General features: G+C 45.2%; 1 protein-coding gene across 2 annotated transcripts in view; it reads right to left on the reverse strand.

Annotated features, from left to right (window-relative positions):
• Rcor1 (REST corepressor 1) overlaps window positions 1-26,422 on the reverse strand; it is a 99,084-nt gene that overhangs the window by 10,020 nt on the left and 62,642 nt on the right. Inside the window, exons 6-12 of one of the 2 annotated variants that reach the window (XR_013106561.1) lie at window positions 25,145-25,263; window positions 23,235-23,313; window positions 21,150-21,344; window positions 15,380-15,457; window positions 15,119-15,176; window positions 13,995-14,224; window positions 11,319-11,415 (exon numbers count right to left, since the gene is read on the reverse strand). Coding sequence is in view for 1 of the 2 variants with exons in the window: in XM_076921113.1 (XP_076777228.1) it covers window positions 11,374-11,415; window positions 13,995-14,224; window positions 15,119-15,176; window positions 15,380-15,457; window positions 21,150-21,344; window positions 23,235-23,313; window positions 25,145-25,263 (801 nt within the window). In the remaining variant the exon portion in view is untranslated. Of the gene's footprint in view, window positions 1-7,419; window positions 11,416-13,994; window positions 14,225-15,118; window positions 15,177-15,379; window positions 15,458-21,149; window positions 21,345-23,234; window positions 23,314-25,144; window positions 25,264-26,422 lie in introns of those variants that run through there. The other variant, XM_076921113.1, reaches the window with a different exon arrangement.

Here is a 26,422-nt window from a genome sequence, read left to right on the forward strand (position 1 = left end):
GGAGACCGAGGCCAACTTGAACTGTGCAAGACCCTCCTCATCTGAGACAAACAAAGCACACAGACTTTATCAACCTAGTCTTTTTGTTTGTATGTTTCTGTCACTTGTCTCTCTTAGCACAGTATCTGGGCTGCCACACTCACACGCACTTCAGGGGTAAATGGCAGCACTCTGCCGACACGTGCATGTCACTGGCCAGTCCCTACGAACACTGGCTTCTATATTTTGGCCACGGTGACTCATGCTGCAGCTGGTTTTTCTTTTTAACTTTTGTATTCTATGTATGAGTGTGTGTCTGCATATATTTCTGTGTACCACACACATGCCTTGTCCTACGGAAGCCAAAAGAAAAGGGGGTGCAGGATCCCCTGAATGGACCTACAATTATACTTTGAACTCACAGAGAGGTCAGCCTGTCCTCCCTCTACTTCCCAAGAGCTGGAATTAAAGGCTAGTGCCATCACAGTACTAATACCTCCCTTTTAAAAGTTATGTTTATTTGCTTGTCTGTATATGTGCGTATGAGTACAGGTTGCTAGAAGGCCAGAAGAGGGCACCAGAGAGTATGTGGCCATGAGTGCAGGTTGCTAGAAGGCCACAAGTGGGAACCAGATCTCCTAGAACTGGTGTCACAGGTAGTTCTGAGCCTGGGACATGGATGCTGGAATCTGCACTCGGGTCCTCTACAAGGGCAGTGCAGGCCTAACTTCTGAGCCATCTTTCTGGCCTGTTCATGCTGTTTTAAATACTTTGCTCTTACCTGGCCTTCAAAAGGGAAGAAAAATGCTATGTTTTTTTTTTTTCTTTTTAGATTTATTTTTATGTGTATTGGTGTTCTGCCTGCATGTCTGTGTAAGGGTGGCCAGATCCCCTGGAATTGGAGTTACAGACAACTGTGAGCTGTCATCTGTGTGCTGGGAATTGAACCTAGGTCATCTGGAAAAACAGCTAGTACTCTCAACATAAAACACCTCTCAAGCCCTGTTTGTTTAGACAACATCTTGATTTGAAGCCCAGGTTAGCCTCAAAGTCATAGTAATTAGTAATCCTCCTGCCTCAGCTCCCAAGCACTAGGATTACAGATGTGTCATTACCTTCAGCTGAAGGGGTAATTAAAATGCTCCCTAAGTTGTAGTCCTAGGGCAGAGAGGACCTGTCTCTCTCTCTCTCTCTCTCTCTCTCTCTCTCTCTCTCTCTCTCTCTCTCTCTCTCTCTCTCTGTGACTGACTTTTGGCTGCTTACTCTGTTCCAAGAACACACAGATGGCTGCCATAGAACAGGGGAAGCTGGGCAGTTACTACCACGCCATGAGCTGGAACTGACAGAAACTGACAATTTATGGCAGGCTTCCAGAGATAAAGAGTTCCAAAACGCCCTGCCCTGCCATGGCTTCATGTGGCATTCCTGACAGATTCCTGGGGTTCAGGTTCCTGAGTGCTACAGAACAGGTTTCCACGACAAAGGCGTGAAGGGGATTCAGGCTCTGCCATCTCTCTTGACGCTTTCTCCATTAAGCTTCCTCTTTTGGGTTCCTAGACACGTTTCCCCCCATGGCTTTTTATATGGCAATTGTTCCATTAGGCCAGTGGGAGGCTCTAACCTGGCTCCTAAGCTATTCAGGTAAGACACCATTGCTCTGGATGCTCTTCCTGTCTTTATCAAGATTCCCAGACCTAGCTATCCTTCCTCTGCACCTGAACCCAGTCCCTTTCCCAAGATTTCTTTCAGTGGGAAGCAGCATTCAGAGACCATGGTATGGGCTTTGGGACAAGTTCCACACCCCAACCTGGGTGGGGTCCCCTCATTCTGCCTGTGTTGCAGGTTGGTGCATGGATGAATCGTAACCCCAGGTAGGTTAGGCTTGGTCTCCTGATGTGTAAAAGCCTGAATCTTGGCCTGTACACAGGAAGGGTCTCTGGGTCCATTGGGGAAGAGACCTACGGTAATTCTTTGGCCCATTCTTTGCATTCATTCCACACACCGACCAGCCTAGTCATAGGAAAGCACTTCTCCGCCCCAGCTGGGGGAAATCCCTTCTTTATCTCTCTGACTGGAACTTGGGGATTGGGAATTGTGTTGCTATCGCCCAGGTGCTACTCTGTCTGCAGGCTCCAGAAATACCTGCTGATAACTGAACTCAAGGACTGTGTTTTTCCCTGAGTCTTAGCAACTTAAATTCAGGTGCTACTTTGTTACGGCAGCACCATCCTGCCTGCTGCCCAGGGACCTGGTCCCAGAAGAACCTGCAGGCCTGTCAGAACCTCACTGTGCCTCTGTGAGACTGGCCCAGTTGTTACTCTCATCATGGCTGGGAACCTGCCAAAGCCTTTTCTCTCATCCACCCCGCCCCCTGGTTTTATGTTGGAGACCCCAGCAGATGTATCTGGCATCTAGTGGAGGAGGTAGGTCATGCGGACAGACAGCTGGGAAGCAGGTGTCACATAGCGGAAGCCCAAGGTTGGGGAACACTTTAACTGAGTCTCCCTAATGGGAAGTATTCAAACCACCAGGATTCAGAGGCAGCATGGGAGGGAGGGCTGGCTTGAGTGCTATTTCTACCCTGTTAGCTATTGGTTCCACACCTGGCTATGGATGTCAGAGGTGTGGTTCCAAGGAGTGGCCAATATTTGTATGAAGTGGGTGTCACCTGGGGGACTCTGGGTTGTGCCTTATAGACCCACAGTGGTGACCAAGCCTCAAGAGCTTACGATTCCCATGCACTAGGCTAGAGTTGCTTCTGAGAAGGGACTTGGGGTCTCTGAGAGCTTTGCATGCAGGCAGCACCCCAGGCTCCGAAACTCCGAAATTAGCCCTTTTCTTTCCCTGTCCTCTCCAACTGTCAGCCGCCTGTTGCTATGTAACAAATGACACCACCAGACAGTAGCTGCCATCAGAAGCCACTGTCCCTAGGGCCAATGCTCACCTGGATGGGTTTGCCCACTCCATCATTATGTGACCTCTTCAGCCTTTTCAGGGTCCCACGACCTCTTGTGGCTTTATACACAGGTCTGGTGGCTGGTGGCCTTGTCAATCATTTCTAGTAGGTTGTCTGAGACATCTTCTCAGGATGCAGACTTAGTAGCAGCAGGAGGAGAGCCCAATTCCTTTGCCAATCTTATGACGGTTCCACTGACCAGGGTAACTGACACAGCTCAGAGCTGGCAGGCATTGCTGTTTAAACGGTTCCTGTGAGGGAAACGAGGCTGGTGTGGTGGGAGAGGATGGAACTTGCCAGTCAAGGTCCTTGGTCAGTGGAGGGCCTGCTCTTAGATTCCTGCGGGTCCTGTGTCTGTTGTGAGCACAACATCTGAGGCTGTTTCCCCACAGTAGCTCATGCTCTCATACACAGTCTGACCGCTGCCAACCATCTTGATGGGATGTAGCCCAGGGCATCCTCACTTCAACCCTCACTGTGCTACATGTTCTTCCAGCCTTCAAAATTATAAGTGGAAAAAGCCTATTCTTTCTAAGTAGTCTACACTAGATATCAAAACACCCTAGCAGTTAAGGAAAAGCACAAGGCACACATAACTGGAGGGAATTCCATGGGGAACCATAATCCTTAAGAGAGCCTGAGAGAGAAATGTCACCAGAGAACCTAGGTAGGTTCTATGCCATTAGGGTAGTCATAGGCCAAATTCCATACTGGGGTCCTGCTGAGGCTATCTGGTGGCACTCAGGACTGGTACAGACTCTGGCCTCGTAGAGCACAGGCTGCTGAACACTAGGCTGCCGCAGGCCACAGAGGGCCAGGCCTCACACATAAGAAAGGGCTGGGTGATCTCTAGGGCCTCAGGAGAATCTCAAGGACATTCCATGAAAAAGCCATGGGGGAAAACGCAATAAGGGATTCCTATAAAATGGCCCTGAGCTATAGGAGCAGATGCATGGTGGAGGTGGCACCGTTGGGTTTTACCAATCCAAACAAACCAACAGCAAGTCTTTCGCACACACGCACTCTCTTGAGGACCTTCCTTGCTCAGGGTGAAGCGGGAGGTGGGTAATGATTGTCAAACAGAGTGTTTAAAGGTCAGTGAGTGACAGACACCTCAGCTCCCCCACAGGCGTCCTGCAAACAGACTACTTTATAAAGTCAACAGGTCAGCCTCATATTAAGCCTCTGTTCCACACAGGACAACTGGGTCTGACTGGCCAAGCTCACCCTTCTTTAAAGTAGTCACTCTTCCGATTTACAGATCAAATGGGCTTGAACTGATTAACAGAGGAAGCCAAATCTTAAGACTTCATGACCTATGGCTCGCTTCGGGAGCACGGTGGGGCCTGAAGAGCACTTGACCATGGAATAAGGCACACGTTAATCTAACACTGGCATTTGTTAGCTGCAGGACACAGACAGACATGTTGTGGTGGTTTGAATATGCTTGGCCCAGGGACTGAAACTATTAGGAGGTGTGGCCTTGTTGGAGGGGTGTGGCCTTGTTGGAGGAAGTGTCAATGCTGGGGTGGGCAATGAGACCCTCCTCCTAACCTCATAGGGGCCAACCTCCTAGCCATCTTCCAGATGAAGATGTAGAACTCTAAGCTCTGCCTGCACCAGGCCTGCCTGGATGCTGCCGTGCTCCCACCTTGATGATAATGGACTGAACTCTGAACCTGTAAGCCAGCCCCAATTAAATGTTGTCCTTCTAAGAGTTGCCTTAGTTATGGTGTCTCTTTACACCAATGGAAACTCCAACTAAGACACATGCTTTTCTAAGTCTTGGTTTCCTTGTCTACAAATGAGGGACAGTCAGTATGTGGGCAGCCCCTCGTCCTTCCTGAAGACTTTGCTCCTTTCGGGCAGCCCCAACCTGTGGAGATCCCTGTGGTCTCCCATACAGGAGTGCTGCAGCCACACCTCCCAGTCAGGGCTGGGAGCAGCTGCCAATCCAAGTGAAGGAAAGAACAAGAGGTGACTGAGGTGGACACTTAAGGGTTCTTTGGAAAGTCAGTTGTGCAGGCTGGTGTTTTGTTGGGGCAAACATGTGAAGAAGTGTTTTCCTGAAGTGGACACAGGTGACAGAGTAAAACAGACTCGTAAAGGAATGTTTAGCTGAAGCAGACACAGAAGGATGTTTTGTTAAAACAAGTAGGCAAAAGGACACATGATAAAGTGTCGTCGCTAATGATCCGCATGTATTGGTCCGCCTTACATCACACAGTTGAGGTCTGTTTGTCAGGACTCTCTATAGAGAGAAACACACCAAAAACACTTCTGGTGGTATGTTATAGTTTTTTGTCACTTTCAAGGACTTGGGCTGAGGGCTGATTGGCAGAGTTATGTCAGCTGAGAAAATGTTTATGTTGAGACAAGATCCATGGGGGACGTGTGATGTTTGGAGGGTATAGATAGGACTCGATGACAGACATCGAGTGACAGAGGCTAAGCTAGGCTTGCTTACAGAGCTAGCTGTATAGCACTTATGGATCTTGAGTCTTCGCTTCCCTGATGAGAGAGGCACAGCTGAGAACTTCGCCTGGTGTCCCTCTGGGTCCCTCCTGCTGACTTGTGCCAAGGCTGAGGCCTGGCTGTCTCTGCTAGGTAGTGCCACTGCTGCTGATTTGTGTTTGCAATCCCGACTCTACTGAACTGAACTGCTGGCGTATCTGTGAGGTGTTTATGAGTGGATGGAGCTGCTGCTGCTGACCTGCGACCTGAACTGCTGGTTTCCAGACAACACAGACGGGAGTTGTACCAAAGAACCTTTCTAAACAGGTCCACTTCCCCCGTGTCCTTTCTTTCCCAGTACCTCTGGTGGGTGGTGGGCTAAAAGAAGTTAAAGTATTTAAAAACAATCATGAAAAATAAAATAAAAAAAAATTAGTTGACCTTGTAGATGCCTGCACACGTATAACTGCCTCTCATGTTTAGACACAAAGGAAGAGAAACACACCAAAAAACTTCTGGTGGTATGTTATAGGTTTTTGGTCGCTTTCGAGGACTTGTCCTGAGGTCTTTATGTCTTTGATGTGGGAACATGTAGCCTTCCTCACCTACTTGAAGCTTCTATACAGCTATGCTTGCCTTTGAAAGGGTCCTTCCCTCCAAGCTAGCCTTCCAAGTCAATAAAGACCAGGCTTGGATGGCTCCTCCTCTGTGGCTGTCCTAGCAGACCCCAGCCCTCCAGATGCCCCCAGCTGTTTCCTTCTGGCTTCTTGCTCTCCATCTGGTGGCAGAAGCCCCGGCTCTATCCTCTGCACTTGCTCCTTTTCTTTTTGCTCACTGGCCTCCACCACCAGCCGGGCACTGAATTCTCAGAACCTGATCTCATCCCTAGGACGCTGCTCTCAGGTTCCTTACAACACATGGCTTCTTGTCAGGACAAGCCCCAAGAAGGCTGCAGACATGCATGTGCTGCGCCTTTCCTGCCAGGCGCTCCTGCAGTGTTGGTTCTGAGCCACGTGCACACTGCTATCCATGGACCATGGGCTTTCCTCTTTCGTTATTCTAGGATGTTAGTCTGAGGCTGCTGGGTGGGCCCTCTCACTCTTGTACAAACTCCTAGCGGATGCAGTCTCACACGGAGAGGGATTCATCCACTTACTACAAGTTCTGTTTGAGGCACCGTTGGCTTTGACCCTTAGATCCCTGTAGTAGTTAGCCGCTGCAGTGCAGACATATGCTGGTACGCCAGAGCGCATAAGCCCCAACTTAGAACTGATGGGATGTGAGGGAGGGAACCTTTGTTGGGGCCTAGCAGAAGTCTTCAGGTCAGTGGGGGCCTGGGGCTTCCCAGGGATTATGGGAGTGCTGGCCTTTGGGCTTCCTCTTTGTTCTTTCTTGGCCTGCCTCGGATAGTACGTGAATGCCATTGCTCTGCTGTGTGTGCCCTATCATGCTATTTCAAAGAGGCTACACAGTGAGACACTGTCAAAAAGTTTGAAGGTAAGAGGTCACTGTGTGCCAATAAGCCTTCCCACATAACTTGAACTACCGTCAGGCATTTGTTAGTGTAGAGAAAGTTGACTAGCACAGTATCTAGGCAAACCTTACATTCTGGCTAGAAAAGGGAAGGCCACAGAGGCTGCCAGGACTCCTCACGCTGCTCATGTACTGAGGTTATACTTTGCTGACAAGAGGCAGCAAAGGCAGTAGTCCGTTTCCTCACTGCCACAGCAGGGCCAAAGCCTGGTCAAGCTGGAGACAGAAAAACTGCTAATGACGAAAACACCTCTCATCTGACCTTTGCACTTTAGGGTTCAACATCACAAACACGGTGTAATTTGATGCCATCTATAAGCTAGTCACAAGAGGATTCTCAGACCATTCTGGTAGAGCCAAAAGCTAAGAGAATAGTCTCCCCAGATGTTTGTCTCACAGGGTCTAACACTGGGCCATAACACAGTCAGCAGCCCGAGGCCGGCTCGGAGGGGAGAGCACCCTCACGCTGTAGAAGACGGACATAGGGATGCATAAAATTGTTTGTTTCATATTTTATTACATCAATGGCTTGAAAATTTTTATTTAACTTCAGCAAATATTGGAAATAGAAAAATGAATTCTGCAGAATTTCACAAATAAATTTCCCAATCTGCACTAACAAATGTTATAATTCAATGGCTAAGCGATCATAATGCTACTGACATTCACCACAAGGACTGTGCTGAACTAGAAAACAAGCAAAGGGAGGGAGACATGGAAATAGTACTTACAACAGCATCATTACAACATAGTTTCTTTAAAATTTTAACATGTATTTTATCACTTCAAAAGATATACAGCATTTCCGTTATATTTGCAAACTTAACCTTATACATCTTTTAAAATCTTGAAAAAATTTTAAGCAATCTAAAAAGCACTTAGCAAAGTTTTAAGTCTACATAATGGAATGCTATCCACTCCAGTATAAATGTTCATTTTAGAGAAGGTGACTGTAAACACTCATTATTTTACAACATGCATAGACTCTACTGACCTTCCTTCTCAACTGTGACGCCCCTGCAATTGTGCTTTACTAGCGTGAGGAGAAGCTGCAAAGACCCAGGGAGAGGTGGAGAGGGCATTGCACGCGACCATTAAACTCAGATGACCTAAAGCTGCCTTTAGTCAGTCTGAGGCAAAGTTTACTTGATACTAAAAACTCGAATCCTGGGTCACTAGGTGTACAAACAGGACAGAGACTGAGACGTGTCTTCCTTTGCTTACATGAAAGCAGGGATCCAGTTAGTGTAATGCACTGTTTGGCTTATTTTTGGTGTGCAGTTATACCAATAGTACATCTCATAGTTAGAAAGACGAAGCAGAGTAGAGCTGAATTTAAAGTGACACTGAGCTCACTCAGACGCAGCACTCGGAAAGCTGTACACCAGAGCCCCTGCTTCATGAGCCCACCACAGTAAGCTTTGTCAACGTCTGTTTTTTATTAAGGTTTGTGACCACCACTGGGAGGGTCTTATAAAAACTATCTGGAACCTTCTTTAGGAAGCTGTTCTGACAAACAAACAGAGGCAGCGGGTGTGCTGTGAACCTCTGGTCTGTGGACACAGCACCCACTCTGTGCCAACACTCATCTGACTAGCACAACTGAGGCAGGGGACCTCTGGGTAAAGAGCTAGATTACAGAATTGATCACTGCTGCTGACCAGTCAACACAATATTCAAGTAACAGGGTGTTTAAGTGGACAAGGGAAAAAAATAACCTAAACACTTTACATGTTTACATAAAATTAAATAAAACAAACTTTTAATGCATATGCAATACAGTTTATATCTTTAGGGATCTCTAAACTAAACGTTAGACTATCATTTGTGTCCATGATACTATATTTTCCACAATAACTTATATTTAGAAGATTTTCCCACAAAAATATATAATTATGACATTCACATTGATCATTTTAAGAACCCAAAGCTTAAGTGACATTCCATCAGAGCAGGCGTCATGTTCCAAACCTGACCTGCCGATGCACCTAACGTGACATGTAACAGTCACAGTCCAGACCAGAGCCCTTGGCTTTGAAAGCTAAGCAGTTTCTTGGACTTACATCACTGTGGACTGTGTCATGAAAAGTTTACAACATGGAGACTATTCCAGCAGCAGCCAGGCAAAGACTACTCTCTCCCCTTTGTCAAGTGAAAACGGCATGCCTCTTTTTCTTGGAGAAAAAGCCAAGATCAGCTACACTGGTCATAATCATACCGACACCTGACTCCACGGCTAGAGGCCACTCAGTGCTCATAACCAAGAGAAAGACAGAACGGGCCTGGTGCCTGGCACAGCCGCTCTGCGGGCCACACCATCCGAGACGATCACCAAGTCTAACCACTGCTGAGAGGGAACACATATTAAGGAAAGTAGCCGGGCACAGAGATAGACATAGAGCCACTGGCAGAGCAAGGAAGCTGCTGTAGCAGCTGCCTGGTAGCACAGCTCTGCTCCCTGGAGGGGAGGGCATGCAAAAATGCTAGGTGAGAAGGGTTTTATCGTGCGCCTTAGTGTCCCTTGTCCCTAGGAGTCACACGCAAAGCCCAGGCTAACCTCATCCCATGTTCTCCTTCCCCTTCAGTTACACAGCAGGTTTATGATAAAAGCACAAAACAAGTTACTAGTGTTACTCTGTTACCATCCCCGGGTGGGAACTGTGGGCTGTGCCTCTGGCACGGCTCTCTGACTCTTCTTGATCAATGGGCTGGACAAAGTCCCTCTGCACTCGACCTTGGAATGACCTTTCTCCAGACTTCTCAAGGAGAATGCACACCCTATCCCCAGTCTAGATTTCTACAGCTGAACCTCTTTCTAAAGAGAAAATCAGCTAACTTAAAAAAAAAAAAAAAAGGGAGAGGGGAAGGTGCTTAGGAGTCAAAACATCGAATTTTAATTGCATATTTTAAATTCTTATGAACTCCATTCATACCTTAAATACCTTAAAGCATTTACTTTTTTTTCTTTCCCTTTTTGGTATTGAAAGCAGAAAAAATATTGAAACGCTGCAAACAACAACAAAAGATATTTCCACATGGTTAGTGCAGTCTCAAGCGGCCATGGATGCTAGAACGCAGTTCAGCCAGCTGCTGCTCAACCCTGCAGGCCCACAGTCTGATAAGAGAGCAAAAGTGATTCTGAAGTCTCAGAACATGTATTAGCAATCGTTGCTTGTTCCCAGTCCAAACAAATGGCATTCCATACCACTCTGTAGATTGTTTCTTTTCATCTTGGTCTCACTAAGCAACACATCCATCACTTCTCTGTCCTATCTGCTGCTGAGACAGGGATAGTGTTTGTGTGATCACACCAGTACACAAATGACACAAAAGGACACAAGGAGTGACATACAATGGCCAGGCACGCCAAGAGGATGAGAGCTAATGGTGTGCAGTGTCCAGCAAACCATCCCCACCTTCTCTATCATCCTTTACTGAGCTGACCTGACATTTAAAGTCTGCACTAAATCTGCAGACACTCTCCCCATCTGCTACACCTCAATGATGTCATCTTTGGCAAGCAATAAACTTTAAATAAGACACTTGAACAGAAAAGGGATTGATAACATGGTTGCCAGAGGAGAAGGCACCAATTCCAAATGTACAAGCACCAGGTACAGTGATATGAACCAAATCTCTCAGAGCTGGGGGATGATGGTGGTAGCTGGGGATCAAGAAGAGATGGGTGCACCCACTTCCTGGGATTACAATGCTGAAGGATGAAGGCAGAAGCGCTGAGGTCCACGTTCCCATTAAGCTACAATGTCCAAGGACAGTTGCTGCAAATGAGCTTTTACCACTTGGAAAGGGAGAAAAGGGAAAGAGTTAGGGGAGAGAGAAAGGGGAGAGAAGCCACCTGATCTATAGCCATAACTCTGCCCTCTCTTTAGGGAAACAGAAGTTGTATCAGGAAGCTTGGGATGATAAAGGTGACGATGTGGTCTGCTGATGGGCTTGTGATTTCCAAAGAAGCATGATGTTACTTAGGTGGCTGCCCCAGAAAAGAAGGGGAGAATTTTTCTAGAAGGCCTACTGGGCCTTCTGAGAATTATACTATGCACAAAGTAGAAACTGCAGGCCATGCAGGAACAGAGCTGGGCCTTTCAAGACTACCTGTTCTGAAGCTGTTGACTGGGAGAGCTGCCATTGTTGGGGCTCGGGGGGAGCCAATTGGAGGGTAGGTCCCAGACTCGAGGGAGGTGTGCAGGCCGTGGGTCCCCCAGCCCTTAGGCAGAATGAGATGCAACGGAGCTCTCTGGGAAGTCGTGCCAACATGGAGGAACGAGCAAAGAATTAAGGCAGATGTAGCACAGGACTGGAAGTGTATGCCTTTTTTGGTAATAGCTGCTTGTCCACAGAGATGTGATGCAGATGGCTAGGTGATGTCTTGTAATACCTGATATCTGGATAACATGTCGTCCATACCAAGTGTTCAAAGCTACCAACAGTTTTCATGAGGCAGATGCGTATCTTACGTCGAGGACAGAAGCAGCCTGAAGGAGGAGAAAGGAAGGAATCAGTGAGAGCCATGACCACGCACACTGGCTCTGGGGTGCTCCAAGAGGGAGAGCAGGCGGGCACTCAGCAGACTTCACTGTGAGCACTGTGCATGACCAGCAGTCATGCTCCCAGGCAGGGAGGTGCTCACTTATCTTGGACCAGTTTTTCTCTTTCTAAGCCTCAGCTTCCCTATCTGCCAAAGGTGTAAGATTATGACGCTTTCTCTGCAAGGTTAGATAAAATAGCTAAGGGGCGTGTCATCACAGTACCAGAAAAGCAAGGCTGCTCTGCTCTGGTTTGCCTATAGTAATAAGTCCACGCATTGGTCAGAGGAGCGCTGTGATACTGGCTCTGCTGGGATCCTGGAGTGTGTAACACTCTTCCTTAAAGGATGGAAGCATTTTTTTTTTCCCCCAAAACTATCCAAAGAGACATGGTGTCTTACTACTGAGGAAGCAATTGGGCTAAAATCCAGAATGTGAGAGTGTGGTTCCTCCAGGAGAAATGGCACTGTAAAAACTGCTAACTAAAGCAGGTCTGCCCCTCAGCAACACACTCAGTCACTCTGATTTTGGTGGCTATCTGTAACACACTCAGTCACTCTGATTTTGGTGGCTATCTGTAACACAGTCATTCTGATTTTGGTGGTAACCCAGTTGCTCTATCACCCTCTGTAGTAATCATAGACTTCTTGGGTTGCTCTCTCTTCTTAGCTGGAAAAAGTCTGTAAAACTGACAGGTCTTTGTTTTAGTGGCACTTGGGAAAATTCTGTCCTTCATCCTGTGAGGGCAGATATCCCCAGTTGCTAGAAACAGGGTAAACAAGCCAGTGAAACCAAGCCTCCATATTCTGAGCACTGGCCAGACAATTAAGCAGCGTTCTAACAGCTAAGTCCCCAGGCTCTTGGTGAGCAGAAATCCTTACAAGCTAAGGTTTGTTCCTTCTGCAAACCAATCTTAGAGCAGAAACAGAAGGGCTGGCGACATGAGAAGCACAGAAGGGAGGGCAGGCATGAGGGCTGAGGGGATAAAGGAGTTGATGCCACCAACTCTGGCGACCCAAGCTTGATTCCCAAAGCTTACAGGTGGAGGAGAGGACAGTGGGAAGAAGTGAGGAGGACCCGTAGTGATGCCCTGGGCACTACCTCACACTGTAAACAGACATGAGAAAGGCCCAACACCACACGGAAGCTCCTAACATGGTACTGGGGGTGTGAGTCAGCTACAGAGGAGCACACTGAGGACAGCCAGGGCTACACAAGAGCTAACAGGCACAAGAAACGAAGGCATTCAAGGAAAGACTCAGGACTGCTCATGAAGTAAAGTTAACACCACTGATGAAGTTCAGGCAGGCAGGACTGAACCAGGCTTAAGAGAATGAAGCAAAACTCCCTGCAGAAGAACTGGCCTCCCAGCTTGCCAAGAGCCCCAACTCCACTCACCCTCAGCTCTCTCCCACCGCCTCTGTCCACACTTGCTCTGGTTCAGTGTTGAGCCAGAGTCCTGCTGATCTTGTTCCCGAAACCCTTGGGACACTGCCAGGAACAGGCTAGAAAGCCTTCATCCTCACACATCCTTCCTTCTCAAAGAGCATGTGTTTCTAATGGAGCACACCCCTGTTCTGCTTAGATGTTCCACGTTCCAGGGCCTTAGACTGGCCCTGCACTAGGATAACCCAGGAGTACTGCTCACACTGGAATGTGGATTTGTACACACGCGCCACAGACTTTCTTGTAAAAATTACTTAAGAGTCCAATTCTCAGAGGTGCTGTGTTGAGATGCTCTCCTTACAGAAAGAAACACGTAAGTGACCTCACTTCCCTTCAAGGTGTGTGTTTCACAGAACAGAGCCCAGAGCAAAGGCCAAACAAACACAAAACAACCAACTCCAAATCACTCCTGAATGGTTTAGGAAAGACACTGGAAGTGAATTTCCTCAGAAAGGTAAGCCAATCCTTAAGTTAGTGAAACAGTGAACAAATCCAGCCTAGTCTTGGCCTTGCATGTTGCTTTGGCAGGAGGAGGTAGACGGTGCACAGGGTGGGGTAGGTAGAGGCAGGAGGTGAGCAGTCCTGATACAGGAAGTGAAAGGACAGGTCCCTAGGCTGAGCCACCTAACAGCCCTGATGAAAAGCGTATCACCATCTCCAAAATCGCAATGCTAGTCACTGCCACATAAGTCCCAGTAGTCACAGGACCTAGAACTGCCTTCACCAGCTTAAGCTGGTCATCCCTGGGCAGCAATACAAGCTGGAAGGTGGCTGCTGGACATCCCTCAAGAGAGCCTAAAGGCAGACAGCCTTATCTAGAAGGTAAGCAGCCTCTGACAATGGCAACACCTGAGACTACTGGGTGGGCCGCTCCTCAGCAGTTTCTGCTGGTTTTTACAAGTGTAGAAGGAAGCCAGGCTGTAGTTAAGAGTACATAGCCCACAGCGATGAACTCCCCGAGGCAGCACGGACACTGCTGTATTTACGGATAAATGATCTGAGTGACTGAACTGAGAGATACTTCAGCAGCTACAGAGCCCTGAGCATGGGTGCAGGGAGGAGACCACCCTTTGCACATTTACCTCATCTTCCTCCTCAGGGATCTTGATGGAGCTCTCCGGGGACTTGACAGGTTTCTGGTTAGCCGGGCCGTTGGTCTCATCTTTACCATGTTCGGCTTCCCACTCTTGTAAGACTTCATCTATGTTGAAGCGGCGCCGATAATTTACAAAAAAGTTTTTCACCTGAACAACTGACTTGTTCCCAATCACATCTGAGATTGCCTGAAAATCTCGCCCATATTTCCTAATGGCTAAGGACAGAAGAGAACAGTTTTTTTTTAAAAAAAATTTAGTGTAAGAGAAAAAAGTTTAAATTTTTATCTATTTACTTTTATTTTATGTATGTGAGAGTTTTTCCTGCATGTATGTCTGTGTACCACATGTGACCCTGGTGCTTGGAGTGGCTAGAAGAAGGAATACAATCATCTGGAACTAGAATTACATGTGGGTCCTTGGGAGCTAAACTTGGGTCCTCTGAAAGAGCAGCAAGTGCTATTACCATTTCCACAGCACACTTTGGGCTGGGACATGGCTGAGTTGGTACAGCACTTGCTGATGGCCTGACTAAGCACAGACATTATGCTAACAGCAGTGAAACCACGGCAGTGGCCTGTAGAAGTGTCTTGCAGATGATGGTAGAGATGTTTGGTAAAATCCTGTCTACTAGGAACCTCTCTGATGTCACATCACACAAGTTACGTGGCCATTCTGCTTTCTTTTATAATTCTTAGTCTAAAGCATTTCTTGTCTTCTGATGCTAACACTTGCTTTCCTTTGAGATGTGTACATATTCAGAGTGCAATGAGCAGCCACTCTAAAGTATAACATACTCCTATCTTCAGACAACTGTGGCTTTCATGCTAATTTTAAAAACAGGAAAGGCCTGTAATTTCAGCCTTTGGGAGTTTGGAGCAGAAGGATTTTGAGTTCACAGCCAGCCTCAGCAACGATGAGACTGTCTCAAAAACTAAAACATGGACTGACGGTGTTTCACAGTGGTGCAGCATCTGCCTAGCAAGGCCCTAGGCTCACTGCTCAACAACAGCACAGGCGTGCAAGGACACATGTGACAGCAGAGTGGAATGTAGCATTTCTCTCACATGATCACAGCTAGTTCCCACGTGTTAAGGAGAGCGCCCTCATACCTTGTACGGCGAGAAGCTGCTCTTCTGTCGTCCAGCGCGCATTGCATTTCTGAATAACCTAGATATCCAAACGGATGGTCAACTTATTACATGCATCTTAATGAGCTTTTTTTCATGTCAGGATTTTGATATAAACTTGGTTCCTAAAATTATATATATATATCGTTCCAAAACACGACATATTACAGATATGTACCACACAGACACCAACATTTCAAGCACATAAGCTTGACCCCAACTTGAAGATAGACATAACCCTACCTCGGGAAGTCGGTAAGGCTCTATCCCACCATCAAGCTTTTCTTTAAGAGCACTGTTCGTCTGCTTAATGTTCTGAATCTAAGAGAGAAAAGAATTTGTTTTAAATACATGAGAACTAGGAAAGACATCTTTGATGGAGAAAATAGAAAACCATGACAGCAAAACTCCTAGAGCCTAACTCCGACCAAGTGTGACATCGTCGTCGCCTCTGTCTTTTTGATTGACTTCCATACCTAGCTTTTCTATTTATGCCCAATCATGAGACAGAGAGGAGGACAGAAATTCAGCCATGTTCTCTAATTTTCCCATGGATACCCATGAAACAGGCAAATGTGTCCTTGTTCTGCAGCTTTCAGGAGGGGACATTTCCGGTGTGTGATGGGGTGGAACACTTGACTTTTCATTTTTGAAAAAAAAAAAAAAAAAAAAAAAACCACAGAAGGAAAGAACAGGTGGAATGGGATAAAGAAAACATCAAGGACATTCAGGAGGGGCAAATATTACCTAAAGAAAAACATCTTTTCTGTTTTTTTTTTTTTTTTTTTTTTTTGAGTCAGGGATTCTCTGTGTACTCTTGGTGGTCTTGGAACTCACTCTGTAGACCCGGCTGGCATCGAACTCACAGAGATCCACCTGCCTCTACCGCCCAAGTGCTAGGATTAATGGTCTGCACCACCATCACCAGGCTAAGAAGCAACCTTACTAGCGAAGTAAAGTTTCAGAGTGGGAAAGGCAGGCATGGCACACCATTTAGTTCCCCGCCACCCTTGTACTAGACAGCAAGCTCAAGACCTGACTATCGCTAACACACAGCAACAGACAGAAGGACAGACATACAGACAGAAGGACAGACAGACACACACAGACGCACACACACCTTGCTATGTACCCAAGACTGGACTGGCTGTGAGAAGGCGACCCTCCTGCCTCCGCCTCCTGAACAATGCAGACTAGAGCCTGCTACATCAGGCTCTGCTTTCTAGCTTCATTTTTTTTTTTTTTTTCTTTTCAAAAATTACTCTGGTAGTTGAGTGTGCTGTGTGTGGCCGGCCATCAGCAGACAACTCTGTACAGCTGATCTTTCCTGTCCTGTGGGCTCTGGGGGACTCAGACAGAAGAGCTTCACCTGGGCCATTTCAGGAGTCCCCATCTCCTCATCTGGCTTCTTTTATTTATTTATTTATTTATTTATTTATTTATTTATTTATTATTTTGTGTAAGTACACTGTAGCTGTCTTCAGACACCCATATGAGGGCATCAGATCTCATTATGGGTGGTTGTGAGCCACCATGTGGTTGCTGGGATTTGAACTTATGACCTCCGGAAGAGCAGTCAGTGCTCTTAACCACTGAGCCATCTCACCAGCCCCTCATCTGGCTTCTTAAGACAGCCTTTTATACCAACATATTCTTTTTTTTTTTTTTTTTCCCTGTCCTGTTTTCTCAAGACAGGGTCTCACTATGTAGCCATGGAGGACACTGAACTTGCTACATAGGTGAGGATAGTCTCACACTAATAGAGACGGGCCTACCTCTGCTCTTGAGTGCTGGCTCCCACATAATCTTTAAATACTCCATTTTGTCATGTGCTTTGGGATGGGTTGCTCTTTGAGATAAGTTCCCACTTTGTAGCCCATGCTGGTTTTGCCTCTGACTCACAAGTTTGTACTAAGAGTTGGAGGCCAGCCTGGGCTAGAAAGTACACCATGTCTTCAGAAAACCCATCAGTGAAAGGTAGAGAGCTAGAGTCCATAGACAGGTTAGTGGTCAACATATTTGTCACCCTGAAAGAAAACTGAGTAAGAATTGGGATACAGTTGTGTGTGGCATTTAAAGAAAAGACAAGCAATGTGACCCACGTGGCTGCCCTACTGTCCCCCACCCATACCCCATGTAACTCCTAGGCACCATACTCTATCCTATGTCCTGTGAGACCACCCATTCTATACTAAGAACCTCCTGCCACAAGCTGATCCCACTGAGAAAGTGGACACTTCCAGCCCCAGCCCTCAGTCTTCAGAGCTGTGCTGCTCCTGAAAGCCAGGAGCTATACAGGGGCTGGCAAGCAGCAGTCTGGGCTGCTGGCAGAAAAGCCTTTGTTTCCCCTGCTCACAAGAACAGCCCTATAGTCAAAGAGTTCAAAATGGCTTCTGCAGCTTTCAACATAGCAACTAGTGGGGCTTCTTGAAGTGGTTAATCATGTTTTCTGGTACTGAGTCTTTCCTTGATATACCTGCAGACTTAGGTTCCTAAACGTCTCATCCCACTGACTGGCTGCCGGTTTGACTCTCCAAGTGCATCTAAGCATCTGTCTCCTCACTACCATGTTAGGCTCAAAGCCCTCCCTCTTCAAAACTGCCAATCTGAGTAATTATTTCAAATTAAAAACACTCTTGTCCTTGACCCTGCTGAGAAAAACCAAAGACTGTTTGCTCCTTCTACAATTAGTAAGTAACAGGAGGGCTTTTCTTCCCTGCACTGCACCCCCTCAGCAGAGCTGCCCATGACAAGCACAGCAGCCAAGTCCTAACACTGCGTGCAGTCCATGCACATCTGCAAGGATCAGACCTTAAAGATTAACCTTCTCATTTGAAAAGAGGTTTCTAGGAAGATTAAGTGATTCCTAAGATCAGAGCACAACTGTGCTGGCAGCAGGCTAGTCTCTGGGAGGATGCTTGCCCCTCATCTGTGCCACCTCCTTAAACCAAGGGAAAGACAGCCATCAGTTCCATAGTCTGGAACCTGACCACCTCTGACAGCTGGCTCCCCATCACTCAGTCTCATCAACCCAGAGGGAAAAGGAGAAATGGAAGAGGGAAGGACAAGAAAAGGGGAGAAGGTCACCTTCCATCCGGAAGGCGTGAAAACTGTGAGGCTGACCAGGATAACTCAACAGTAATATCCACAAACTGAATATGGAACCAGTGGTATGCGTGAGCTCTCAGGTACAACTCCCAACACTGACATAATCTCCCCTGAAAACCTCTATTATAAGAGCACCCCAAATGTACCAAGTTATCTTAGAATAATTCTATTGAAGAATGTGTAAGCCTTGCACATCAAAAATGACACAACACAATTAAAGATCTGTATAGGTGAGGGGCATATCATCTACACTCATCAGAAAACCCTATAAAAAGTGAAATTTGAGGAGCTAAAGAGATAGGTGGCTCAGTGGTTTAGAGCACTGACTGTTCTTCCAGAGGTTCTGAGTTCAATTCCCAGCAACTACATGTTGGCTCACAACTATCTGTAATGGGATCTGATGCCTTCTCTGGCATGTCAAGAGAACGACAGTGTACTCATATATTAAATAATATTTAAAAATATTGAAAGCTGCTGGTAGTGGTACATGACCTTAACAAACAGGCAGATCTCTTCTGAGTTTGAGGCTGCCTAGTCCACAGAACAAGTTCCAGGACAACCAGGGATATACAGAGAAACTGTCTTAAAATAAAACAAAAGGTATTAATTTAATAGCTGTAACAAAATCTTTTTTACCACCGCCTGGCACAAAATCTTAATCAAAATTTTAGTAAGATTATTTTTTCTAAAAATTGAAAAAGTGATATACTAATTCTTAAGAAAATGCAAAGAGCCAAGGATAAGGAATCCCTGTGCAGGAGGCTTCCCCGCTGCACATACGAAGCACATGAGGGCATCATGCACTGGTGAAGGACAGACAACAGAACATAATTTTAAACAAAGGTCTTGATGCACCACAGGGAAGACTAGACAGCTTTTTCAGTAAACAGCAGTTGGTGAAACAGATGCCCGCACTCAAACACCTCCATGCAACACCACACCCAGAAACATAGTATCCTTAGGAGGCTCAAGGTCAAAATACAAGGCTGAAACATCGATGCTAAGATGATACTTACATAGGTTCATCACTGGGGAAAGGTTTTTTTTTTTTTTTTTTTTTTTTAAAGATTTATTTATTTTATGTGTATAGGTGTTTTGCCTGCTTGTCTGTGCCCCTGGAAGGTTCTCTTGTTTGTTTTTGTTTTTTCCCCCCTTCCCTTCTCCCTCTTGCTCCGGCCCATAGGTTTTTATTTATTTATTGTATGTAAGTACACTGCAGCTGTCTTCAGACACACCAGAAGAGGGCATCAGATCTCATTACAGATGGTTGTGAGCCACCATGTGGTTGCTGGGATTTGAATTTGTGGCCTCCTGAAGAGCAGTCAGTGCTTTTAATCCCTGAGCCAGCTCTCCAGCCCCCACTGAAAGGTTCTTATAAGCACTCAAAGCCTACCAACCTAAGAGGAAAAATTGAGAAGCCGTACTTCTTTTAACAAAGTTCAGAAAATACTATTTAACAGGAATGGGGGAGAACAAAGTGGTAAGTTGTCCATGAGATGGGTAGGAAACAATTTAGAACTGAAGAAAAGAAGACTCCATAAGGAGGCAAAGGCAGGAGCGTTGTGAGTGTTGTGGCTAGCCTGAGCTCTGTGGTATGATGGAGTGTTAAATAAATACACACTCACCCCTAAAAACACAGTCCAGTAGAAAACCAAGGACAAAGACTGGGTAGACATCTTCAAAACGAGGACAGCCTCAGTGCTGACAACTAAGTGTCAGATAAGCAATGTCAATGAGGCCCAAGGAGACCTCGTCACCACACAGAGAGACCACATCTAAAGACAAGAGCTGGCAACAGGTACAGCAGCCACTATCACTGGAGACAGCCATGTCAGCCCAGGAGGTTCAGCAATGCCTGGGGATAGTTCTGTTGTCACAACTAGGAGGGTGAAGGCGGTCCACGGGGTGTGGAGGGTAGGGAAGTTGCACCTGTAACACACAGGTCAGTCCAAAATGGACTGGAGGTGGGAAGTGCTGGTATGGACATCAAAGTGCATGTAAACTGAAAGGACACTCAGGAAAACCCTGAAGGTAGGACGGCCTGTTAGTTCTCTGTGGGATCTAATGGAGATGTGCTCTACAGAGACGCACGCAAAATGCTCCAGATTCGTAACATTCACAGCAACAGTTTGTGTAATGGCTCCAAATGTAAACAACTCAAATGTCTACCATAGTATAATGTATTGCTAGTAGGTATTTATAAAGCAATGAGAAAGAACAGATCAAAAATAACAGCTTTGTAAAAGACGGGCACATCTCATAATAGCATAAAAATAAGCATGGTCTTATGGTAACACAATAAAAACAGACAGAAGCAATCCATGAGTGTTCTTTTAACAGTGGTGGAAACCAAACCCAGCTTCCCACAAACTCGAGTTCAACCACTGATTAGGTTACAAGCCTCAGCCCAGAATCTGCACCTTAAAAATCGTATAGCAGCCCTCTCCTGGGGGTGGCTCAGGGGTGAGAGGCAAGATGATGGAGTCTCAAAGCTTGAAGGGGACAGTGGTGAAGGCACTAAAGGCAGGGCTCTACTCCCTGTCCAGTTAAAGGTCACTTGAGCATGGTTTGTCATAAAAATCAGTGGCATAAACACACTGCACACACACACACACACACACACACACACACACACACACACACACACATTGTTTTATTTACATACATTGCCATATGCATTTCTCTCTATAAAATAGCTCAATCTAAAACTATTTTTTAGAAGGAAGGGGCAATATCCAAGATGATCCACCCAATTCTTTTAGCCAGCAAGAGGCTGTGCAAGCCTGGCAATCAGAGTTCAATCCCTAGACTCCATGAAAAGGCAGAAGCAAAGAATCAATTCCAGACACTGTCTTTTGACCTCCCCAACATCTGTGAGGACTTTGCATACTGGGCTCGAAGGTACCTGGCGTTTGATGGAGACCAGCTCCATGTCCAGCTGCCTCAGCACCGTGGTTGCAGCAGTAGCATTAGCAGACACAGCCTCCACATCTTCTTGAGAAAGAAACATGCCTTTTGGAGGTTTCCTTTTTGCTCTATTTTTAGCTTGTGTGCTGTGCTTTTCTTTTTTGACCTGAGGAACTGTCTCAGTAGGGGGTACCTGCGTGATATGCATATTTGGTAAATAAAATTAAAAAACAAAAGTGTCAAATGGATAGTAGTAAGCATGTGTCATTGACACAGCCCTAAACAATCTAAAACAATCACCATGCTTATCTAAGCATCAACCACTTAAAGATAAACTGTAGCTATGAACAAAGAACACTCCTTTCTTCTTCAATAGAAACATTGTAATCCACCTCCTCTCTGGTAATCAATGAAAAGGAACAATGGGAGAGAAACAACAACCTGTATTCTCTCCTGAGCCTTGTGGCCACCTAGCTGTCTATGTGACGTGAAGATTAAGTGAGGAGATCACTTCTAGGGGCTGTGGGAGGAAGTGAAGAGGAATGGGGGTCTGAAAAGTTTCCCATTAAGAAATACAAACTTTGGGACTGGAGAAAGGGTTCATAGATTAAGAGCACTGGCTGCTCTTTCAGAGGACCCAGGTTCAATTCCCAGTAGCCACATGGCAGCTCACAACTGTCTGAAACTCTTTTTCAGAGGATCTGAACCCTCACACAAACATACATGTATCTAAAACACCAAAACACATAAAATAAAAATAAACTATTAAAAAGAAAAAAATGAAATTGGCATTTCATACATCATTTCTTCTTGGACAATATTTAGCTTCTGGAGTAACATATAATTTGCTCTAAAAATGTGCTATCATTCTTAAAATAAATCATTGGGCTACTTTTTAAAGTACTTTCTCTAATATCAAAACCTTCAGGAATAAAAAATACAAAAGCCTAGCAACAAAAGGATTGTATCTTACAGGTAATCATTTAAACACAGGATTTGAAGCTAAGCATGGTGGTGATGTAATCTCAGCATTTGGGAGGCATAGGTAGGAGGATCAGGATCAAGCAAGGTCTTCTCAGCCACACAGTAAAACTGGGCCCAATCTGAGTTATAGCAGACCTTGTGCGCATGGGAAACCTAAGGCAACAATTCAACTTTTAGAAACTATTTTAAAAAGAAAATTTGTACAGGGCTGGAGAGGTGGCTCAGTGGTTAAGAGCACTGACTGCTCTTCCAGAGGTCCTGAGTTCAATTCCCAGCAACCACATGGTGGCTCACAACCATCTGTAATGGGATCTGATGCCCTCTTCTGATGTGTCTGAAGACAGCCACAGTGTACCCATATAAATAAAATAAATAAATCTTAAAAAAAATTGTACAAAGACTTAGGTATTGCCCATTAACTCCATACTGTTCACAGAGAGAGGGCTTCAGTCCGCTATAAAGTCCGTTAAAGATCAGTTAATTCTGAAATCTTTATATAGTGAAGTAAGACTCACGCTGTGTATATAAGTGTATTTGAAATACATTTCAAAAACTGTACAAATTAAGATATCACTTTACAATTTTTAAAAATAAAAATTCTGAATTATCCATACTTGTGAGTATCTATGTTTTAGAGAAAGTTGTCTTTAAAAGCCACCAGCATGTAACAGTGCTTCTGGGTGACCGACGCTGCAATCACTGTAATCCCTCTGTTTGCTGAACTTCATTGCCTATTTTATTATAAAAATCATGTAACATTGCTTTAATTTTTACAATTAGCCTTTTGTTTTTCCAAGCATCAAATAACCATTCTTGCCATTACAGGACAGAGAGCTGAGATACCTCTGTGCTCCAAGAACCCAGAGCTTCTGCCCAAACTCGGGCAACTCCCGGGCTCACACCATTCACTTCCCAGCCCTGTCTCATTACCGCCATTCTCCTACAGAAGACAGCAGATGTGGGTTTCCCCTTAGGGTTTCTTTCCATTTCCATTTCCAGAGAAATACCATTCTGAATTCTATTACAATGTTTCATGAGCAGGAGTTAGGGGAGAACTAGGACTGGCATTTCCTGCCCAAGAACATTAGGAAGAGAATACCTCCTTTTTGGTTTCCTTGTTTGGATCAATCTCAATGTCCACGGGATTACTGCCATTTGTTTCTTCTAGTTCATCCTCACTGGAAGATAAGAAAGCTTATTCTGTATTAATTCTATTTCACATAAAAACTTAACAAATACATTCTAAAACTGCTCTATACATCTGCAGATTGCTAGAGCAAACATTTTTATATAGAATTCCAACTTTGTAGTTCTTTTGGTCCAGTGGTTCTCAACTCTCCTAATGCTACAATCTGTTACTACAGTTATGAATGCTAATGTAAATATATTTTGGAGATAGAGTTTGATATAGGTTGAGAACCACTGCTTTGCAGAGAGAGGTGTGCCCAGAGTCCTAGCTGCTAATTTTATAGAAAGTTGTACGGGAGGTCAGTGACTCTCAATGCTAGTGTCACCACCCTGTGGTGTTTGTACGTCTGTGTCCTAACAGGGTGAAGGGAACATGGAGCAGGGGCAAACATTTCTCAGGATCAATGCAGTAATGCAAAGAGGAACCCCTCGGAGAGTGTCGGCGGGCTTTTTATGTCATAGTCAAGGATAGCAAATCCCAGCCTATTTTATTCAATTTTGACTGTTATTTAGCAGAACACATATGCACAAAGTAACAAATTCAATGTATAAAATCAAACTAGGCCTAAGATATAAGAAAAAAAAAAAAAAAAAAAAGCTTTAATCAAAAGAGTACTAAGCCAGGCACGTGCCTTTAATCCCAGCACCAGAGAGACAGAGGTAGGCAGATGGATATCTGTGAGTATCATGCCTGCTCTGCAGAGTGAGTTCCAGGACAGCGGGAGCTACAGAAACCCAGGAAAGCTAAAGTTTTTAAAAGCCACATATACTCCCACCACTCAACACATAGGCCTTTAGGTTTGCACATTCCCGTCAACCATCTCATCATTCCGAACAAACCGACCCAGGGGTATCAAGCAGAACCTTCAGAACTTAACCTAGACCTCGCCAGGTGTGGGGATATAACCATTTTCACTGATGTCTACTTCATGCAAGCTGAGGAAGCAGGAGGCTAGAGGTAAGACACAACTTTCCTTCTTGAAGTTTAATGCATTATCCTTAAAATGAATATCCAGGCTGGGAGGCAGGCTCAGTGGTAGAGTACTAGCAATGTGTAAACTGCTAGATTCAGTCCCTAGCACTGCAAGCTGCTAAGAGAGAGAGAGAGAGAGAGAGAGAGAGAGAGAGAGAGAAAGAAACTAATAGTGACAACAAACCGATACCCTTCTAAGAGATTATGAACTGACATCACTCACACGGGACACAAGATGGTCAAGGGGAGGAGGACAGTGCTGGTCAGTACTCTTTTTCAACTTGACAGGATCTAGAATCACCCAGGAGACAAGCTTCTAGGAATGCTTCTGAGGGATTTTCTAGATCAGGTTAGCTGAGGAGAGAAGCCAGACCATCCCCCGGAGGGGGTCATGGGATGGATAACAAGCAGGGGGTACAGTGGGCAGCAGCTTGCTCTCTCTCTGTTTCCTGACACAGCAAACATTCTGAAGCTCCTGCCACCCTGCCTGACCTCTTGTTCCTTGAGCTGTTTAACCAAGCTGAGTGACTGGTACAAAATCTACATTCTTTTCCTTTTAAAGCAAGCTAAACACAAACACATGCTACAGAACTTTTTTGTTATCATACTCAATAGATTCTGATCTATAAAACAACAGCCAAATTCCTTCTTATTAAAAGGTGTCACCTTTAAGGGGAAGGAAAGAACATGTTAAAGTTCACTGACTGAAGAACAGAAATCTACAGAGGGACTTTCACGTCTACCACATCTCAGGAGGAGGCAACAGAGAACCTTGTGTGAAGCCCTGTCATGGTGCCTCTCCTCTGCCCCAGCTCTGAGACACACGGACATCTGCAGGGCGTGCTTACCTTTCTTCTCGCTCACGTTTCTGTTTCCGAGCGTGACGATCCATCACACTGGTTTTAGTTCTAGTTTTCTTCCAAGAGTAGTAAAACTTCACCAGACTTGCTATGGATTTATCAGGAAGCTAATGCAGAAATCAAGTTGGTGTAGATATTAAGCTAGCATTTACCAATCAAATGTGCTGAAGATACACTTCATAAGGATCATTCACTGTATTTCAAAATGAACAGAAAAGGAAAACCTAACAAAATGCATTTTCCTTTGTTTTTCGAGACAGGGTTTCTCTGTGTAGCCCTGGCTGTCTTAGAACTTACTCTGTAGACCAGGCTGGCCTCGAACTCAAGAAATCCACCTGCCTCTGCCTCCCAAGTGCTGGGACTAAAGGTGTGCACCACCACTGCCTGGCTGCATTTTCCTTTTTAAAAAATTATCTTTATTATAAAAAAGTTGGACCAAAAGAAAAAAAAAAATCACACACCAAAATTAACCAGACTCAAAGACCATATAACTCAATGAACTTCTATGCAGTTAAAGAGGCCATTCAGAATCAAAGCTGCAGAGTTTCACATTGGACTTTATATCTCAATAATGAGTATTTAATGCACTTTATTTATTAACTACCAAAAATGAAAAAAATCATGAGTTTGAACCTCAAAATTATCTTTTTATGCATTTTTCAGAATAATACATTTTCCTTTTTAAGTTTTTGAATTTGTATAGCTCTTGCTATCCTAGAACTTGAACTGTAGCAGGCCCAGCAAATTTGTTACCACCACCCACCTCCCCCACCATTGGAACTACAATTATGTATACAAAACGCTTGAACTGTTATGTGGGTTCTAGGATTTGAATTTAGTTTTCAAATAACTAAAATAACTCTTACCATCAAGCCATCTCTCTAGCACCTAGGTTTAATCTTACAAATTCATTTTAACATTTAATGCAAGCACCAGTGAACTTTAATTTGGAGTTTATCAATAGATTTCTAGAGAGTAAAAAATATAGCCAAGCATGGTGGCACACACCTTTAATTCTAGCACTCAGGAGGTGAAGGCAGGAAGATGTCTGTGAGTGCAGGGCTAGCCTGGTCTACACAGTAAGTTGTAGATCAGTCAGGGTTACACAGAAAAACCTTGTCTCAAAAAACCAAGAACCATCCAACCAAAAAAGCAAACTTACAGACAAGGAGTGTGATATTCCTTCAAAAGTAATCGTCAAAGCTCCTGCCTGTTGACAAAACCTTCTGAGGAGAACAGCTACAGGGTCGGGTGGGGTGGAGTGTG

The sequence above is a fragment of the Arvicanthis niloticus genome, chromosome 23 (genome assembly GCF_011762505.2).
Source record: "Arvicanthis niloticus isolate mArvNil1 chromosome 23, mArvNil1.pat.X, whole genome shotgun sequence".
NCBI lineage: Eukaryota > Metazoa > Chordata > Mammalia > Rodentia > Muridae > Arvicanthis > Arvicanthis niloticus.